The sequence below is a fragment of the Meles meles genome, chromosome 6 (genome assembly GCF_922984935.1).
Source record: "Meles meles chromosome 6, mMelMel3.1 paternal haplotype, whole genome shotgun sequence".
NCBI classification, from domain to species: Eukaryota; Metazoa; Chordata; class Mammalia; order Carnivora; family Mustelidae; genus Meles; species Meles meles.
Window position 1 is genome coordinate 49,677,919 of NC_060071.1, and position 17,059 is coordinate 49,694,977.

At 41.3% G+C, this 17,059-nt stretch overlaps 1 protein-coding gene across 8 annotated transcripts in view; it reads right to left on the bottom strand.

Moving 5' to 3' along the window:
* Nucleotides 1–14,181, bottom strand: part of INTS14 (integrator complex subunit 14) — a 36,713-nt gene extending 22,532 nt beyond the window's left edge. Inside the window, exons 1-7 of one of the 8 annotated variants that reach the window (XM_046007768.1) lie at nt 14,087–14,111; nt 13,656–13,741; nt 9,064–9,347; nt 7,179–7,286; nt 2,858–3,013; nt 1,862–1,980; nt 1,275–1,417 (exon numbers count right to left, since the gene is read on the bottom strand). In XM_046007768.1, coding sequence (XP_045863724.1) covers nt 1,275–1,417; nt 1,862–1,980; nt 2,858–3,013; nt 7,179–7,286; nt 9,064–9,285 — 748 coding nt within the window. In that variant the 5' untranslated portion in view covers nt 9,286–9,347; nt 13,656–13,741; nt 14,087–14,111. Of the gene's footprint in view, nt 1–1,274; nt 1,418–1,861; nt 1,981–2,857; nt 3,014–7,178; nt 7,287–9,063; nt 9,348–13,165; nt 13,290–13,651; nt 13,742–14,086 lie in introns of those variants that run through there. The other 7 variants (XM_046007770.1, XM_046007773.1, XM_046007772.1 and 4 more) reach the window with 7 other exon arrangements.
* Nucleotides 14,182–17,059: the final 2,878 nt, after the last annotated feature.

Sequence of the window (17,059 nt, forward strand, 5' to 3'; positions counted from 1 at the left end):
TGGGATCATGACCTGAGCAAAAGGTAGATGCTTAACTGACTGAGCCCCTCTCAAAGCAATTTTTTAAAAAATCAGAGTCTTGGTGAGTACACTGTACTTCTACTATGTCAGGGGATTTGCTTCTCTAGAGATTTGCTGCCATTACCTTCTTTAGCTGAATAACAAATGAGTCAGCAAAAGCAGTTACATATTTTCCCTTCGAGTAGCAAAAGGTCTGCATTTCAAAGTGGTGTAAGCTATGACGAAGATCTTGAACTAAAAGTTTATATGGACAAGAAGAGATCTATTCAAAGTTACCCATCAAAAAAGGATGGGAAGGAAGTAGAAGGTCTGAAGGCAACAAAACATTTGGCACAGCTTAACACACTGCAGTAGTCCATGAAAGAGATGGATATCCGACTTCCAGAGAGCCAGAGGCTCAAGGCACAAAAAATAAAAAGCCTCTGCATGCCCTTACTCTCAGACTCCTTCAAATCTGCACACCCATGAGTGAAATGAATATTTACTGTGCACTTAATTCTACTACAACTGGTTGGCCGGACATTTACCTGGTGAACACCTACTAAGCATCAGATGCTATGCTAGGCACTGAAGGTGCAATGATGAAACAGTGCTGGCTGAGGGTGTACCCACCACTCAAGGAGTCCATCCAACTGGAGAAAACTCTCCTCTCCACTCTTCCTCATGACTTCTGACTCACTCTGCCAATCTCAGCCAAGCACACCTCCAGCACAAACCAGGGAAAAGCAGTAGCATGTCTCCTTTTAGTGAAAATACAAGCAGCAGGGCTCGAGGGGTACGGTGTATCAGAGTGGAGACCTTAGAGAGACCATGACTCATCTAGAGATTCCACTCACCTAGCCAGTCAGTATGAGAGGAAGTGACTTGTCCAGGATCATACAGGAAGAATCACACAGCCAAATCTAGAAGCTAGCTCTTCACAGATGATCTTAATTATGATGCTAATCAATCTTAGTATTTCTATTAAGAATTACTTCAGGGATTTCATGGCTAGTGAATCTGGTCATGATTTCCAACTCTAGTAATTTGTGGCTATAGTTATCTAGGATTGGAGATCACCATGAAATACCACAAGGCTGCCACCATTTTGGTAATGCCTCCTTCCATTCAAAATGTATACACTGGTGATGACAACAGCACCCTAGTGTCAGAATTTACATTTCTTTCTAACCCTCCTGGATAGAGAAGATGCGAGAAGTTATAAGAAAATAAAGATAAAAGAACTAAGAAGAAAGTTAAAAAAAACACATCACCTGTGTTGATGACTTTAGGGATGGGATCGATTTCCTCATCTACAACAAAGGGCTCTGGTCTGGGGAAGACCTGCACATCAGCAGTGAGGTGGCCACACTTGAGAACAGCATGGAAAGGTGTATACGCCAGATCTATCAGCTTTCTAGAATATGATGATTAATTGTTATAAGAAGAGTATTTATGATACATATCATTTATTTCAAGTAATTTTTTCAAAATGTTAAGTTTATTTTTCCCTTCAAATCAATTCTTAAAACTATGATCTGACCATTTGTGAAACAGAACAAAATCTGACATTTTTGGTGAGGAAATTTCAATTCTGAAAAGCCCAAAAGCAAGTTAATCTTTTGAAACTGCTGAGTCATTGTAAGGAAGTCAGTATCTATAGGCGTTATTGATTTAGTCCCGCTTAATTTAAAAGGGAATGAACTTTTAAAAATCACTACTACCAATCATTTTGCCTGAAAATTGTGCAACTCGGGGAAAATGAAATAATAATTAGAAATAGTGAACAGACATTATGGCTGAATATCAAATTATAATAATAGATTGTAAGAAGGCAAAAAAGCTGTAAGTATATACTTACCCAAACATAGACTGTACATTTTTCAAGCACAGGGGGCCATCGATAGTAAAAATCTGTCCTTCGCCATTGTTTAAATCTATGAGACGTTCAAGGCAATCCAAGGAATCAGTACTCTGAAGCTACAAAGCAAAACAGATGACCCTTTTAAAGTGGCACACAACGCCAAATTATTATCAGCACACCAAGGTCACACCCATCTCGATAACACAGGCAATAAATAACAGAGATGATTTTTTAACAACCTGAGGCGAAAATAACTATAACAATTTTGATTCAAGGTTACCAAGAGGAATGCTATATAAAATGATACCAGTAGAGCTATTTTACTCAGAAGTAGTTTTGCAAAGATTCTCAGAGGTGACCACAGTTGGTATTTACACAGTATCTTCTCTCCAAAGTGCTTCTAACATCTTTTCAGTGAGAACTATCATTATCTACATTTCACAGGTAGAAAAACTGAGGTGAAGAAATGTTAAATAACTTTCTCAAATAAATGGGAAAACCAGGAAGTAGAGTTTAATAAAACATACTTCACAGTAATGTTACTTTACCAAAAAAGTTCTGCTTCCCCCCTCTCTCTGCCTGCCTCTCTGCCTGCTTGTCATCTCTGTCAAATAAATAAATAAAATCTAAAAAAAAAAAAAAAAAAAAGTTCAAGTACATTTCTGTCAGTGTTTCTGGTGGAATGGACAAAAGAATTTCTAAACAAGGTAAATGTCTAATACCAAAAAGAACATTTTAACTCTTATGCATCTGTAGAGTCTTTGTGGGAAGCAGGATAGATAACAACTCCTGCCAGCTCTGTTTCCAGAGATGGACAACACTCTGAATCTTCAAAAAGCATTTGAGACCTAGAGTCTTCCAAATTTAGTGATTAGCCTCAGCTGAAAGCAATGAAGTTCAATGTTATAGTATACACAATATAAAACTAATTGAATATACTAAAAATAAAGTCCTAATATGTATCCAATCAAACTAAAAAGAACTCAGTATTACCTCCTCCAAATTTGCCATGCACATGATGTATAACTTAGATGGGAAAGGAAAAGGTAGCGGAAACCTGTTGCTCTCGCCTCGTTGACTATGAGTAGCTAGAGAATGCCGCAGTGACCCTCTACCAATGCCAAGACAGCCATCTGTCACCAGAACAACCTGTTTGCAAAGAATGAGAGGAGGTTTGTACGTGAAATAACGTATTTATTTAAAGCAGTCTCATTTCTCCCTAATGGTATTTACACTGAAAAACCACCTCTGCAGGGAGACAAGCAACAAGGTGAATAAATCTCAAAAACATTCTGTCAAGTGAAAGAGGACACATTGCATGATTCTCTATATGAAGTTCTAGAACATATACAACAAAGTTAAGATAAATCACATAGAAGCTGTGGGGTGTTGGGGGGATATAGACTAGAACGGGGAAAGTGAAGAAACTTTGGTGGGTAATGGAAACGTGCTAGATCTTAACTGGAGTGGTGGTTACACATAGGTGTGTGCATCTGTCAAAACTCAGTAAAATACGTGTTTAACATCTATGCACTTTCCTGTATTTTATCTAATTAAACCTCAAAAATAGTACCTAATTATAAACACTTAAAATCATAACCAACTCATACTAAATTGTATTAAAACTAGAACCTGGCACCTAAGGCACTGGACGTCAAGAACGACATGTGGTTCTATTTTACATGTCACCCTAGGAAGCATCAGCACAGAAGTCTGACCTTGACACTATTTTCAAAGATGACAAACTCTATCCATGATCAATTAAAATGACAACTGCTTAAAAAATATATTTATATGGGCCCCCGAATGGCTCAGTTGGTTAAGCCTCTGCCTTCAGCCGGATCACGATCCCAGGGTCCTGGGAGCGAGCCCCACATCAGGCTCTCTGGTCAGGGGGAACCTGCTTCTCCCTATGCCTGTGCCCTACCTACTTGTGCTCTCTGTCAAATGAATAAATAAAATCCTAAAAAAAAAAAAAAAGTATTTATAGGGGTGCCTGGGTGGCTCAGTTGGTTAAGTGTCTGACTCTTGATTTCAGCTCAGGTCATGATCTCAGGGTTGTCAAATCAAGCCCCGTGTCTGGCTCCATGCTGAGCATGGAGCCTGCTTTCTCCCTCTGCCGCTCTCCTGCTCTAAAAAAATGTATTTATGGGGCGCCTGGGTGGCTCAGTGGGTTAAAGCCTCTGCCTTCGGCTCAGGTCATGATCTCAGGGTCCTGGGATCGAGCCCCACATCAGGCTCTCTGCTCCGCGGGGAGCCTGCTTCCTCCTCTCTCTCTGCCTGCCTCTCTGCCTAGTTGTGATTTCTGTCAAATAAACAAAATTAAAAAAAATGTATTTATAAAAGTCATTTAACCAGACATTATAAGCCGTTAAAGTACATTCTTAACCAATTTGTAATCTGAAAAAGCCTTCAAAATATACCAACAATGGACAATCGTTACAAATTATTTTTCTTCCTCACTGCCTCAGTGATCCTACGTGGTGGCAGATTTTCCAAGCATTCCAGGGGAGGATTATTTTTGCTCTTCCTACCCTGGCCTTGTAACTTGATAATAATGGGCCATTAAAGCAGTATTAAGTGACCGCACCATGTGAAGTACCAAGACTGGCACTCATTTCTAAAGTCGAAGAATGCTCAATGGCAGTCACCTAAAGAGATGTCATTTTCTGGGAAGACAGTCAATTGACTAGATAAGGCAGTTTCCTCTTATACGAACAACTGCTATATAATGATTTACTTCTGCCCCTACTTTTTTCAGATGTTGTGTGATGAAATTTTTCATGCAATGTTAAAATGAGACAGACTACGCAGAAAATGAAGACACAGTCCAGCTATCTGAAACCCTGGTTAACAAATTTCCACATTAAAACAACTCTATTTGACAGTAACTGATTATAAAAATAATCACAAAAAAAATCACAAATAATCTCTATCTCTAGTATGGTATTTTGGGCCTGGTTCACTCTAAAACTCATCAAGCAAACCCAAGTGGATCCAGGCCCGGCCCCAGGCTCTCAGGGTATAGGACATCTCAAATTCAGATTCTTCCTTTTGTAAAGGAAGAAAAAATATTAACAGGCAGAAGGCCATGTGTTGCACAAGACCTTGCTTGTTACAAATTTTCTGAATTTCTTCTCTAAGATGACTGAAGCAGCAGTGAAGGAAACAGCTATCCACTAGCTTCCAGTTCAGAAGATACTGACAACAAAATTTATTCAATATACAATATATTCTTAGGATATTAGATATTCTGTATTCAGATTTACCAAATAATGTTTATGAAATGCCAAACATTTTTATTTCTGAAAAGAAAGCGATCAAAAGGCATTTATGGCATTAAAATGATTTCACCTTTTAGTAACAGCTCAGGGTCTTCATTAACCCATGAGTTCATACTCTGTAAAACAGGTGGTTTTGTAGTAAGAAAAAAACAAACTTAAAAGCTGGGTTTACTAGGGGGCGCCTGGGTGGCTCAGTGGGTTAAAGCCTCTGCTTTTGGCTGGGGTCATGTTCCCAGGGTCCTGGGATCTGCTCCACAGGGAGCCTGCTTCCTCCTCTCTCTCTCTGCCTGCCTCTCTGCCTGTCAAATAAATAAATAAAATCTTTAAAAAAAAAAAAAAGCCGGGTTTACTGAGATATAATTTACATGCAATAAAATTCATCTTTCTTAATATATAGTTCTGGGAGTTCCAACAACTACATTTAGTGAGCAACTGCTTCTACAGTTAAGATAAAGACCAGTCCTGGCACTTCCCATTTTCCCTTGTGCTTCATTTGAGTCAATTCCCTACTGTTCCTTCACCCCCAGGCAGCCACAATCTTATTTTTAGTTAAAAAATAAATACCAGTGATGCCACTGACACTACTGAGGAACCGGTGTTTGACCATGTAACAAAAATTCATACACAATGGCCCACTGCCTGTTTTTGTAAATAAAGTCATTTATGTACTTATCTGTGGCTGCTTTCATGCTAGGACAGTGGAATTGAGAAGTTGTCACAAACATCAAAAAGCTTGCTGACTCCTGTTGCAGATTACTCTAATTTTCCTTTTAGTGATGTTTTCTCCTTTAAAACATACTACCACGTCTCAAAGCACAAGCGTATTTACTTTTGTGCTCTGTTGCAATATATTTACAGATACTGCAGTTTTTTTTTTGTTTTTTTTTTTTAAGATTTTATTTATTTATTTGACAGACAGAGTTCACAAGTAGGGAGAGAGGCAGGCAGAGAGAGAAGAGAGAGAGAGGAGGAAGCAGGCTCCCCGCCAAGCAGAGAGCCCGATGTGGGGCTCGATCCCAGGACCCTGGGACCATGACCCGAGCGAAAGGCAGAGGCTTTAACCCACTGAGCCACCCAGGCACCCCCAGATACTGCAGTTTTTACAAACTGAAGGTCTATGGTAGCCCTGCCCTGAGCAAGTTTATCGGCGCCGTTTTTCTAATGGTATTTGCTCACTTCGTGTTTCTGTATCACATGGTGGTAATTCTTGCAATATTTCAAACTTTTTCATTATTATTATCTTTGTTACAGTGATCTGTGAACAGTGATTATGACTTGCTGAAAGTTCAGATGATGGCTAGCATTTTAGCAATAAAGTATTTTTTAATTAAGGTATCTACATTATGTCTTTTAGACATAATGCTATCGTACACTTAATAGACTACAGTACAGTGTAAACAATTTTATACATACTAGGAAACCAGAAACTTCAACAGACTCAACTTTATGCAACGTCAGCTTTATTCTGATGGTCTGAACCAAACACACAGTATCTCCAAGGTATGTTTATACCTGTTTATAGCAAACTTCCAATTCTTTTTATCCTAATACTCTGTTCTCATTTGATGCTAATGTGGACCTACTGTGGACTTGAAGGGCAACAGATTATATGACATTCCTACTCATCACTTTTAGACAACTCAGTAGAGATGGTCAAACATTTGCTAAATAAATGCTACACTGAGATCATGAAGACTATCATGTACTGATGTTCATAATTCTATCACTCAAAATTATGATTACCCCTTACAGGGAGTGTTCTGAAACTCTGTGAGCCCTTCGTGTTTTATACAAACAGTACTAGTTTGCAATAAGCCAGTTTGCTAGGAGAATGCTTTCCTTAAGGCATAACTGTGCTGTTTTTTTAGCATATTAGTGCTGACTTAGTGCCTTCTTTTAAAAAGATACCAATAATGTATAATGCAGTTCATACAATTACAACGCATGCTGTGTCAGAGCCTAAAGAAAATCAAATCACCTCAGTGGTTAATGCTTTTAACTTAGGGCAGTGAAAAGGAATTGATCATTACCTGGCAAGGAATCGCACCACCCCATTCTTGCTGAACGATATTGCAAACACCAACTAACGCAGATTCTAAGCAGGTTTTATCATAATCATCCATATTACTTAGTGCTTCCTGATTGAATAAAAGATAAAACTGCTCATTATTTTTTACTGTTTTGTTATTAGAGAACGACATAAACTGTTCAAAGCATGAATGTTACACAGCGGACATTGTGTTTCTGAGAGCCCCAAAGCATAGTTTCTCAAAGAAAAATGGTAAAACAGACTTCTTCAACCACAAAGGACGATTAAAAGAGCTTCCCTTTATTCCATTCTCAAGTGAGAGTGAACAGTCCACCATAGCTTTGTAAGGGAACCCTGAAGAAAGTAACTAAAATGAAGAACTTCTAAACCCGCCAAAAAAAAAAAGACAAAAATTATTGAGTACTAACTATATTATAAACACCAAACTAGGCGCTTTATATGCATTTAGTTATCTCAACACTCTGTAAAGTATAAATTATTAACCTATTTTTAAAATGAGGAAACAAAGGTACAGAAGGATGGGCTAACTTTCCCAGGCTGCATGCCTCGATGTGGCAGAATCTAGATTTAACCCCCATCAGTGGGACTCCAGGGCACCTGGCTCTCACAACTACTCTGAACAACTCAGATAGCAACTCTCTAAATTTCAAAACTGCTGAACATCCAAAATCCTTAGTTTGCTATTCATTTTCAGAAATCCAGTGCAACTTTTTAAGAGCTTTTGAGTACCACTGGAAAAAAAAAAACTGAGAAAATAAATGATTCAACAAAATTTTATTACTTATTATTAAAAAAAAAAATCAAACTACACTGATCCTGGATCTCTAACCTGCCCAACAAGTATTAAATGGTTTTAATTCCACACTTATTGACCATTAGGAGATACTGCTGGAAATAATAACTTAGAGATGTTGTCAGAAAGTTAATTTTCTGGCATATCACAGACAATACCTTATGAACTATCAACTGAGGTTTTAAGAATTATAATTTCTTGGGGCATCTGGGTGACTCAGTGAGTTAAGCCTCTGCCTTTGGCTCAGGTCATGATCTCAGGGTCCTCGGATTGAGTCCCACATTGGGCTCTCTGCTCAGCGGGGAGCCTGTTCCTCCTCCTCTCTCTCTCTGCCTACTTGTGATCTGTCAAATAAATAAATAAAATCTTAAAAAAATTATAATTTCTTGGCATCTGTAAATCAAAGAGTATTTATTGGAGAGGAAATATTATTTTGAATTACTCTAGAATAAAGGTTTTTATAAGGAAGGGCTATTTTTCATCTCAAGTTTTATAGGAAAGTAGAAAATAATAAGGTGTTGAATTTAAAGTACCCTGAATCTTAGAGAATGGGGAACTACATCCTGATATGCTCTCCTTTCCACAGAAAATTCCAGAAAACTCAGAGAAGAAAATAAGGCAATAACTCAGAGCTCAAATTCAATAGCTCTACCAAAGGCGTAAGGCCTTTATTACTGGTTGTGAATCTTTGTTTTACAGCTATACTCACATATTATGCCCACAGACTGATGGTTATGGTAAGTGAGTCTTTGTTTTATAGCTATATTCAGATATTATATCCATACACTTAACATTAAATAAGTCCAAGTTCTATAGGGCACTGGGGTGGCACAATCGTTGAGCATCTGACTCTTGGTTTTTGCTCAGGTCTTGATCTCAGGGTCCTGAGATCATTGCGCTCAGTGCTCAGCACCGAGTCTGCTTTGAGGTTCTCTCCCCCTCTCCCAATAAATGGATAAATCTTAAAAAAAAAAAAGTCCAAGTTATAAATATTCAGTGCAATATGATTAACACTATTTTCCTTCCTAAAAATCTGGGCCCTGTACATATAATAACTCATTACTTTTTATACCTGAAGTGTGTTGTAATCTCTTGTGAAGGGAACCATCAGCTCCCAAAGTGAGGAAAAAACCACCAGGGCTGTAAACTCAAGCTTGTAATTTGTGGCCATGTGCTCAAACAGCATCGTCAAACCATGGGCTGCTAGGTGCTTACGCTGATATTCCTCAGACCCCTCGATTGACACAGGTCGGGTCATGGAAAGGGATACGTCCATTACCACCACTGTTGGCATGATGAAAATGATCCCAGTGTTCCCGGTCAGAGTGCAAACAAACAGCTATGAACAGAGAAATGCTGTAGAAAATAAATATGATTAGGTCTTACATGTTACAGAGAAAAAAGGTTTTTTCCCCCCACCCTAATTTTAACCAAAATTTGCAGAAATGAGTGAAGGTAAACCTCATTTAAGTTGAGGTAAAGGCAAAACTGCAGAGACTTCAGAGGGAGGAAAGCAAGCAACATAATTCACTGTGTGAACAACTCCTAGCATCACCCACTAAATGGCCATAAATCAAGGACCACATGCTTATTTTTTTTTTTTTTTAAGATTTTATTATTTGAGAGAGAGAGTGAGAGAGAAAGCACAAGCGGGGAGAGGGGCAGAGGGAGAAGTGGATTCCCCTGCTGAGCAGAGAACCCAATGTGGAGCTCAATCCCAGGACCCTGGACTGGAGCCTAAGGCAGCCACTTAACCAAGGACCACCTATTTCTATTAAAAAATATACTAATTCAGGTAGCCCTTGACTTTCATAATTTCAAAATTTATACAACTGAATATAACAAATATTCCTACATCGCCTCTCCAACACTTAATTTATGAAGGAACATTTCTAATTGTCACATGGTGGTGCTTTTTGACAAGCAACCCTTTTTTGGGGGCACCATCACTTTCTTAATCAATACAGCAGTAATTGTGTGTTTATTTAATTATCTTGTTGCTTGATGCCCTTTTTTATTATTAAAATGAATGTAAAATGTAAAAATGAAAGGGCTAATAGAATCATAATCCAAATTAGACAAAGCTGGAAATCATAATGACAAAAGCAGTAAACTACTACTAGCTCATACTGTATGTAAACCGGGAAACAATGCTTTAATTGTGAGGGAAAAGAACAAAATGAAAGAAAGAGTATACAGGCCAGCTGATATTATCTCAGGAAATTGTGTATAAAAGTCAGTGTGCAGAGGGCAGCCTGGATGACTCAGTTGGGTAAGCATGTGACTCTTGGTTTTGGCTTAGGTTATGATCTCAAGATCCTGGAATTGAGCCCCACATCAGGTTCCATGCTTGGCAGTGCTTCAGATCTTCCTTTCTGTTTTTTCTTCTCCCTCTGTCCCTCCCCCGGCTCAGGCGCTCTCTAAATAAATAAATAGATAATACACAAATTAATAAAATCTCCAAAAAAAAAAAAAAAGTCAATATGCAGAAGAAATGGGGAAAACAGAAGTTACGGATTGAGTATTAGCATGAAGAAAACATTTCTCTTCTCAAAAATAAACAAGAAAGTTCAGATACACAGACCTGCTCATGGGGACACAACTTGCTGCTACTCTGTTAATAAGTAAATTATAGTCTATTGACATAATGAACTCTTATATAGCTATAAATAAAAGACATGTTTTTAAATAGGAGAAATATTTACATAAAAAACCAGTAACTGAGAAAAGCAGATCAAAGGATTATATGTATATACTAATTGCACCTTCATAAAACTCACTGCATATATACAATTAGGGAAAACTCTGGATGGACAAAACTGGTTAGAAATTAAATGCTCGCAAATTTTTTTTGGAACTTTTTTTTTTTTTTAAATTTAAAGATTTAATTTATTTATTTCACATAGTGAGAGAAGGAACACAAGCGGGGGAGTGGGAGAGGAAGAAGCAGGCTTCCCAACAAGCAGGGAGCCTGATGTGGGGCTCGATCCCAGGGTCCTGGGATCATGACCTGAGCTGAAGGCAGACACTTAACAACTGAGTCACCCAGGGGCCCTCTTTTTTGGAACTTACTTCAGAAACACTTAACATTGGCCAAACTGCTTGTTACAGTGAAGTATCCAACTACAAATGTATTATATTCTAAAATTCCATTTGTAAATAGGCTGTCAGGAACTCAGAACATAATGGTTCATGGAAGCAAGGTCCTAAATAGGAGTCAGGCACTCAAGTGAAGTAGGAAAAGCCTTTTTACCACATAGCAGCCTGAGACATATTTCAAATACAGTAATCCCTCATGTATCTAACATCAATAAAGATCAAATGAGGGATATAAATTACTTTCCCAGACTCTTTAAAATTCCAAAATGTTTAGCCATTTTGGTAGACAAAATTAAAATATGTATCCCTCTTTTCTGCCTCATTAAACACCATGCAAAACATAATCTACTCTATGATGACTTGGCATCACCACTCTAAACACCAATACTGCCTAGCACCCTGCTGTTCTCAGGTTTGGTGTTTTGTTTTTGTTCCACCCCCCACCCCCAGGATTGTGTGCTGCAGAACACTGTTCTGGAGAGATGCTCCAAGAAAAATAAGTTCAGGCATTAATAAAAACACTGAAAAGTTCTAGAGCAAAAAATCCAGTTCGATTTGCTAACCCTGTGTTTCCCATTTAACCCTTTTCTACATAATTACCATGAAGGTTCCAGAAAACAGGGATTATGTAGAATATACACAGAAACAATGCCTTGTATTCAATGGATCCAGGCTGTTGTGCTGTTTTGGTGCCTTTTTATGATTAATTTTTAGTCCATCAGCTTGCATTCTATTTAACTCAGTAATTCCCTAATTTGCTTCTTCTTGGCTACTATGGGCTAGAAAGCCAGGTAATCAAGCTTGTTAAAACTATGCCCAAAGTCAAACTCAACAGGTTCTCAGAGCCTGTGGCTTTCCTTCAGTGTAAAATGTATGGGCTTAAGTGTATCAACTTGGTGCTACTTCATCTTCTCAGTTTATTTTCTTTTCTTTCTGGGTCTTACCTGTGCTGTTCAAGATGTGAGGCCCTGTATAATATTGGTTCAGTTATACATTAGCCAATAAGGTCACTGAGGGCAGCGACTGTGTCAGATTGTGCCCACCAACATCTCCTCAGAACCAATCACAGTAACTGGCACAGGGTATGTGCTTGACAAATATTTGATAACGAGTAATAAACTACCCCTAGGCACCACAGAGAACATTCTTTGGCAGAACACAGGATGAATGTTAATTCGGGAAACCAGAAACACATTTCCTTCTCTCCTCCTCATTCAAGCAAATACTAGGGGCTCCTGTGTCTCTGCCCACATATAGAGCTTATCCAGCTCACATGGTAGTCCCATTTCCATGTAGACCCCTGTTCATCATTGAAAGTTGGGAAGGGACACCTGCGTGGTGCAGTTGGTTAAGCCTCAGACTCTTGGTTTTGGCTCAGTTTATGATATGCGGACATGAGATCAAGCCCCACATTGGGCTCCACACTCAGTAAAGAGTCTGCCTAAGATTCTCTCTTCCTCTCCCTCAACCCCTCACCCCCCATGTGCACGCCTGCACACACGCTCTCTCTCAAATAAACAAATGTTCAGGGGGAAGGAAAAAAAATGGTGGTGGGGGTACCTGTGTGGCTCAATTGGTTGGGCAGGGGACTACTGATTTTGCCTCAGGTCATGATCTCAGGGTTGTGAGACTGAGCCCTGCAGGAGGCTCTATGCTCTGTGAAGCCTCTGTACCACTCCCAGGAGTTTCACTGAGCGGGATTCCATTCAAATTTCTAGGGTCCCACCCATTCATGTTAGGGTTCTTACCAACCCTTAGGTTTCTGGCAGCTTGATCTCCCTTGCCCTCATGAGTGCCTCCTGAGTTCTCTCCCTCTCTCTCTGCCCCTTCCCACTCTATGTACTGGGTCTCTCTCCCTCGCTCTTAAGAAAAAAAAAAAGAAAAAAGTTGGGGATCCCACGGAAAGTACTTCCTCAACTCTTCAAGGAGACTGGGAAAGCGTATACACAGATTTAGATCAGGTATAAAAAAGCACTTCTGGCCCCTGAAATGCGCTGTAACACGGGAAAGGGTGCCCATAGCCCGCAGTCTTGCCTTCTCTGCAAACACCTCTAGAGCTGGCTTTTTCTCCTTACCGATGTATTGGCGTCCATCCACCTTCTTAACAATGGGAAATCAAGGAAAACCATTACTTAAGTTGTAAGCACAGAATTAAAGGAGGGACTTGCATGTTCTTGAAAGATGATTCACTCCAGCACTCTAGGCCGGATTAAAAAAAAATAGTAATAAAAAATCCGTGCCCACCACAGCCCAGCAACTTTTTGAGAACGTTAAGTATTTCTCACTTGGGTTAATTCTCCCCCCCTTTCCCATAAGTACTATTTAAAGTAGTTTACATATAACGCTAAGACAACTACAAGCCATCTTTCTCAACAGTCTACGCCTGAGAACAGACCCCAGCCACCTGACTTGGCCTTAATGCCAAATCACCTAAACACGTTTACAACTTCCCTGCAGCTGGCAATTGATTGCAAAAGAATCGAGTCTCAGCTGTTTCGCTGTAATTCCACTCGAATTTCTCGGGTTTCTACGGGTCCGGACATTCATGTTAGCGTCCTTACCTACCCTCATGTTTCTGCCAGCCTGACTTCCCCTGCCCTGAGGAGCGCCTCCCGAGTTCTCGGATACAACTTCATCTCGGAACCGCCAGCCTGGGAATACAGTATTTGCATCGCAGTCGGGGAGTGGATTTTTTTTTTTTTTAACCTCAAAATCAGTCCAAACCCCAAACTGAGATGTGGAAGCCTTATGGGCAGGGGGAACGAAAAGGGCCCGGGCAAGGGGCCCGAATCGCGGTGTTTACGCGGGGCCCGCGACCCCGAGCTACTGAGCGAGTGGAGGCCGGGAGCTGGGCCCGGAACTGGCGCCGCACAGACCGCGCGAGGCGGCGGGAAGGCCGGGGGCCGCCTCCGCGTCGTTCCCCACCTCTGACCCCTTCTCCTGCAGCTCCACAAGCACCGAAGCACAGCCCGAGGCCCCCAGGCTCCCCCACTCACCCCGCGCCCATCGCCGGCACAGTCCGTCCGCGTAAACTTTCCGCCCGCGCACCTCCGCCGGAACGAAGAGGCCGCGCCACAAAAGGGAAGCCGGCGCCAGTCTGCGCACGGGGCTGGGGCGGGGCTTTAAGGCCTGAGCGGCAGTGCTCTGGCGCGGTGCGGCCGCTAGAGGGCGCGCCCTCCTCGGCGTCCCTCCACAGCGCTGCATCCGCCATGACCTCTCTCTCCAACATCCCCAACCTTGGGGAGCCCGGGCCCCGTCTCCCCTTCCTTCTCTTCCTCCCTCCGTCTCCCTTCTCGGGCCCTCTCTCTTTCCTTATGGCCCCCTGACCACTTCCTCCTCTCTGAAGAGATACCTCTCCGGGCCCTTCATACTCCAGCCTCCTCACTCACCTGGGCCTGTTGGTGCACCTGCCTCACGCTTGCTGACGCGTGCTCCTCTTTGCCCACACTCTTGAGCCCCCTCACTCACGTCCTCTGATCCAGGTGACAGAATCTTCTCCAAACTCTTCTTTAACTACACGTCCTGCCTGAGGAGTGCTCCTGCTAAGCACACCATATATTTTTCTTAGCTGACCTGAGCCAATGGACAAGTTAAGACTTTCCCTCTGGGTCTCCTCTGCACGAGGCTCACTTTCTTTCCCCCAAAACCCCCGCCCCTTCTCTGAGGGAAGGTTCATTGCTTCTCCCGTGTGAGGACAGTGTGAGGTGTATCGCTGAGGGATCTGCACTCAGACTTCCCTGTGAGGCCCCATGGGCCCTCCCTGCCTCACCTCTGGCCACCCGGTGCCCCACAGCAGCCCCAACCCGGTCCAGGTCCTTGAGGGGGCAAGAGTAACTTTCTAACCACGTAGGGAGCCAGGAAATGTCAAGGAGAAGCAGGCCTGGGTAGTTATGGTTCAAAGAATCATGTTGTACCACACAGATTACAAGTGAGAACAGAAAAAGGCCTCTGCCTCTTTTTCCTTTAGTTGGTGTAATGGGGTGAGGTCCTCCTTGGGGTGAAGCAAGGAGGGAGGATGCTTGGAATTGAACCCATCAATCGGTCTGACTTTTCACAGCTTGTAGTTCTTTTCCTGACTCCTCCTGATGTCCAAGGTGGCCAAGGAAGAGAGTTAGTCCCTGAGACTATCTCTGCCAGCATCAGGGCCTGGGGAGCTACTGATTGTCCTTTTTGCTTCAGAACTCCTTTCCCCAACTTGGTTAACCTCGCGGTCTCAAAACCTTGTTATGCTTGAACATAATGGGATCTAGGTAAGTAAGGCTGCATCCTGATTACTTGGTCACAGTTTCTCTCCCTCCTGGTAGGGATGTGGCCAAGAATGTGTGGACATGGGACTTGTCTAGTTACCCCTAAAGTGGTGATGACCCAGCCAGAGGGTCGCAGTTCTCTTGGTAGTTCCAGCTTAGCTCCATGGACTGATTCCTTACTTTCCCCAGTTCTTTTCTTTTCTTTCTTTCTTTTTTTTTTTTTTAATTTTATTTATTAGAGAGAGAGAGCATCAGAGGGGAAATGGTCAGAGGGAGAAGCAGACTCCCCATGGAGCTGGGAGTCTGATGTGGGACTTGGCCCCAGGACTCCAGGATCACGACCTGAGCCGAAGGCAGTCGCCCAATAAACTGAGCCACCCACGTGCCTGACCTTCCCCAGTTCTGACGCTTAAGTTTATTAGTTTGCTGATGGGTGATCAGATTTTGCTAACCTTGTTCTGAATATAGGCTTTCAGGAGATTAGGGAAGCAAAAGAGCAATTTACTAAAATGGAACAGTAAAATGTAACTGCCAAGGGGACTGCTTCACTTAAGGCAACTGTTAAGTCTTTTGTTTTTATTTGTAAAGTCTTAGTAGAACCCCATGAAAAATCGGAAGGTTGTTCAGTGAATATAAAATCAGAGAACACTGGCACAAAGAGTTAGAAGCTGTTTTTCAGGCATAGGTGGCTAATGAATTTCTTTTTCTCACTCCAGAGACCTTCATTTGCATGTTTCCACACACACATTAAAGACAATAAATAACTTCCTTTGCATAATCTATCATCATTTATTTATTTATTTATTTTTGCTTTGAAACAGTGGACCACTGTCAGCAGCGGCTTTTGAAAGGCAGAGTGGTTTGGTCTCTGGTCTGGCAAAGCAAAGGTTAGTGACAGAAATTCTAGGCCACTCATAGATGCTAGGTACTGGGACTCAAAGGGGGATTCAGATAGCCACCCTTGTCGTACCATTCAGCATATTTTCACTGCTCTAAAAATCCTCTGTGTTCTGCCCTTTTATCCCCTCCCACCACTGATTCCCAGTGGCCACTAATGTCTTTATTGTCTCTATAGTTTTGCTTTTCCCTGAATGTCATAGAATTGGAATCATACAGTATGTAGCCTTTCCAGATTAGTAATACTCACTGAAGTTTTTGTCATGTTTGTTTATGGCTTAATGGATCATTTCTTTTTAGTGCTGAATAATAAATATTCCCCTGTCTGGATGTACCACCATTTGCTGAAGGACATATTGGTTCCTTCCAAGTTTTGACAATTATGAATAAGGCTGCTATAAACACCATTGTGACAGTTTTGTGTGGACATAGGTTTTCAGCATACCAAGGAAAGTAATTGCTGGGTCATATGGCGAGAGCATTTTAGTTTTGTGAGAAACTAGACTTTTGTGAAAAAATTGTCTTTTGAAGTGACCGTACCATTTTGCATTCCCAGCCAGCAATAAATGAGAGTTCCTGCTGTTTCCCAGCAACACTGGTGTTGTCAGTGTTCTCGATTTGGGCTCTGCTAATAGGTGGGTAGTGGTTTCTCGCTGTTGTTTTAATTTGCAATTCCCTAATGACACAAGATGTTGAACATATTTTCATGTGCTTACTCTCCATCCATGTATCTTCTTTGGTGAAGGGTCTGTTCCGTTCAAGTCTTTTGCACCTTTTAAAATCAGAATGTTTCTTTTTTTTTACTGTTGAGTTTTAAGTGTTGTT